The 3,904-nt window shown below is 45.5% G+C and overlaps 1 protein-coding gene across 1 annotated transcript; it reads right to left on the bottom strand.

The window, feature by feature from the left end:
* Positions 1–833: 833 nt before the first annotated feature.
* LOC142355440 (uncharacterized) lies at positions 834–1,271 on the bottom strand (the record flags this gene model as incomplete). Its single annotated transcript, XM_075407624.1, has 1 exon — positions 834–1,271. A coding segment is annotated over one exon (438 nt), but the record flags the coding sequence as incomplete, so codon positions are not given.
* Between the last annotated feature and the right edge of the window lie 2,633 nt (positions 1,272–3,904).

The raw sequence follows: 3,904 nt of genomic DNA, 5'->3' as shown, positions 1-3,904 counted from the left end.
TTGGACCTAGATCTATTTCAAGACTCTCGGATGCTTCCACTATGCTCAATAAAGAATTGCCGCTTGTCGTGGCTGGATTTAACAGATGCTTAAAGTGCTCGGTCCAACGTTCCAACCTTTCTTCTTTTGTTTTCAGAAGCTCGCCTGTTGTTGAAACTAATTTACTTATATGAGGACTCCACTCCCGGCATAACTGTTTTGACTCCCCAAACACCTCTTTCAGGTCATCTTTGTCTGAATGATCTTGTATTGTTTCACCTTTATCTTTCAGGCACTGTCTTTCGTCAGATCTTAACGCTTTTCGTACTTCTTTGCAGCAATTAGAGAACACTAGCAGCGCCTCCGCGCTACTATGCTTCCTCAACTGTAACTCGGCCCGTTTCCTAATCAAAGTCAGCGTTTCAACTGTAGTCCAGGGTTTGTGCACACGCTTTTCGGGGATGAGTAGTTTTGTTGCCGCTATATTAAGAGCCGTTCGAAAATTTGCCCAAGATCGTTCTACGCCTTTAACATTATCGTTCTCATCAAGATAGCGTTTCACTTCTGTGCAGAAAGCTTCACGCGTGACTTCATCACGCAACTTGGCAGAGCAGACTTTCGGTTGACTGCGTGGCTTCTGTGCCACTAATTTGAATGGAACTTCAGCAATGACCATTTCGTGATCGGTTAGAGTGATCTTTCCCCTCCTTGTCCTAACGTTGTGCAAACAACTACTGTGTCTCGAACCGAATAAGATATGATCTAACATCTTCTTTCGCATCTGTTGGTCAGGTGGGTTAAATGTATACCGGTGCACTAACCGGTGTCGAAACCAGGTTCCACCAATCAACAGGTCATGAGAGACACAAAACGACAACAATTTTTTTTGAGTTATCATTCTCCTCGCCCATTCCAAAGGGGCCTCGGTAAGGCACGTTGACATCAGATTGTTGACCAGGTTCCGCATTGAAGTCTCCGACGAGGCAGACTCTCTCCCTTTGTTTGAAGGGGAGGAGAATGAGGAGAATGAAGCTGACTTTCGCTAAGTCGTCAGCTTCATTTGTGGGCGCATAACACACAATCACAACAAGGTTAGCACGCCTCTGAGCTGCAAACCTCACATAAGCCATTCGCTCACTAACAGCAACTTGCTCAATTATGTTACCGGCAAGCATTTTCGTCACCACAATGCCAACTCCTCCTTGTCTCGCTTTTGCGGTCGACAGCCAGAAGTCAGTGAGGAAGAGCTTGTGGTCGCCAATATCTATTTCCTGCTCCTCCAGTCTTGTTTCCTGCACTCCCAGAACGTCCAAATTCTATTTCTTTAGGTCCATTTTCAGGCTTTCAAGTGAACCTGATTGAGCCAGTGTCCTGAAATTGAGGGTTCCAATTCTGAGATTTCTATTCCACGGAAGATTCTTCGCACCCCTTATCCGGGACTCGGGGCAATTTGTGTTTGAACTCATTGCATTGGGTTTTAAGGCTAATATACAACTAGTCGCGCCACCAACTAGAGGACCCTTGCCTCGTTAGCTCGGTGGTACTATGCATCTGCCCTACGGGCAGCTGCTGCACCACTTACCCCAGGGGACACCGCGGGGAGGAGAGATTGGATTTTGCCCCTACTACTACTACTACTACTACTACTACTACTACTACTACTACTACTACTACTACTACTACTACTACTACTACTACTACTACTACTACTACTACTACTACTACTACTACTACTACTACTACTACTACTACTACTACTACTACTACTACTACTACTACTACTACTACTACTACTACTACTACTACTACTACTACTACTACTACTACTACTGTTTCAACACTTTAATTCCAAATATGAAATAAAGGCACGGTTGGCAACAAATACAAACAAAACAAGAAGAGTTATTTGTTTGGTTATTCTGTGAAGTGCTGTACGACGAAATTGTTGAAGGCATTCTTTGACCCGGTTGCTGCTTTCTCCTGCAATCTGGTGAACGATACTTTGTTTCGTGCACAGTCTCCTTCGATTTGACTCATCCACAATTTCCGTTGCCCCCCAGGAGCGCGTCTAGCATGGACGTATTGATCGGGCGGGTCCCAATCGAAGGCACTGCGGGCTAATCTTCCTGGTTCCATTCTCTGGATGTGTCCGTACCATTTTATCCGTTTGAGCATGGTCATCGTGGATAGTTGGGGCATTCGTGATCTTGACATAATTTCTTCGTTCGTTGCTTTCTCCAGATATGACACACGTAGAATTCTCCGAAGACAACCACAGTGGAAACTCTCAAGTTTCCTCTCCAATAATTTCGAAAGAGTCCAAGTCTCTGAGCTGTACAGCACGGCTGATAAAACGAGTGCTTTGTACAAATTGCACTTGAGGTGCACGCTGAGCTGCTTGCTCTTCCAGAGATTTTGGAAGTTAGCAAACCGTTGTCTACCTTCTGCAAGTTTGCAATTGACTTCCTGCAGGTCTCCATGCTTGAGGCTGACATATGATCCGAGATACTTGAACGCTTCTATGTTTTCAAACTCGTTCCCGAGAACATCTTGTACTTTGCAGGCAAACACGCGTGTGGCAACTGCTTTAGGTTTGCCACAGTATCTCGATTGGTGAACTTTTCGGCCATTGACTGTTTTGAACTTTCTTTCACACTTGTCACAGGTAAGGCTCGCCTCTAGTTGCTCGAACTTTGACTTGTCGACGACATCCTTTGACAAACCGGCTTTGCAGAATCTTGTTTGGTGCACTTTGCGTCCGGTAACTGTACTGAATTGCCGATGACAATTCTGACATCTTAAAGACTCTTGGTCAGCCACCACTGACCGACTCTCATTTTCTAGCGACTCTGAATCTGCTACCGCAGATTGTTGTTGTGAAGCTACCAACGCTGGCTTAGCCACCGCTAAGCTTTTCAATCTTAGCTTCCGGCCATCTTGTGTTTCGAACCAGCCCGCTTTCTTTTTCGTTCCCAGCAGCACCTCCGTGCTGATGGTTAGTCGTGACTGGCTAGATGTCTCTGTCAGGAGTCCTAGTTTGCCTTTATGTGATCCAGTGAGTATCTCCACGTTCTGTTGGATACTAGGCACTGCAACAAAATTTGGGCTGTCGCATTTTACGCCCATATTCTTTGTTTTGGCCACATTAATCTTCAGACCAGCGGCTTCCGCAAGGGCCTCGATTCGATGTAGGTTTTCTTGCACCTCACTGTCTGAGACCCCCACGAGAGCAACATCATCAGCAAAATCTAAGTCAGCCACCAATCTCCCAATGTCTAATCCTCCATGCACCGAGTTAGCCAAAATGTAGTTGATGACAAGGCCGAATAGGATTGGGGACCACACATCACCCTGCCTAACGCCCGTTCTGACATCAAATAAGCGTCCTTTCTCACCTTCGGCTTTGACTCGACATTTGAATCCATCATAGCTGTTTCTTATGATGTTTATCACTTTTTGCGGAAGACCATAGTGTTTCATTATCTGGTACATCTGCTCACGATCGACAAAATCGAATGCCGCTCGAAAGTCTATGAAACAAAAACTAATATCCAATTGAAACGCCATTGATTTCTCTATTATTTGACGCAGGGCAAAGATTTGATCGGCGCATCCTCTGCTTTTTCTGAAGCCGCACTGCTCTTCCCTTAAGACGCGATCCACTGAATCTTTGCATCGATTGAGAATAACGGAAGCGAACACTTTGCCTGGTACTGACAATAGAGAGATCCCTCGGTGGTTCGAACACTCTGACCTCTTTCCTTTACTCTTGTATAATGGGACAATTTCTGCTACCTTCCAGTCATCGGGCAGAACTTCCGTCGACCAACACTTATCTATGATGTCCCAGAGCCACTCGACAATACCCTTGTGTGCTTTCAACATCTCACAGGAAATGTTATCGGGTCCACTTGCCTTGCCATTC

This window comes from Convolutriloba macropyga, unplaced genomic scaffold (genome assembly GCF_964194025.1).
Source record: "Convolutriloba macropyga unplaced genomic scaffold, txConMacr16.3 SCAFFOLD_1353, whole genome shotgun sequence".
Lineage (NCBI taxonomy): Eukaryota > Metazoa > Xenacoelomorpha > Acoela > Convolutidae > Convolutriloba > Convolutriloba macropyga.
The sequence above is the reverse complement of the archived record's forward strand: the minus strand, read 5'-3'. Positions and strand labels throughout refer to the sequence as shown.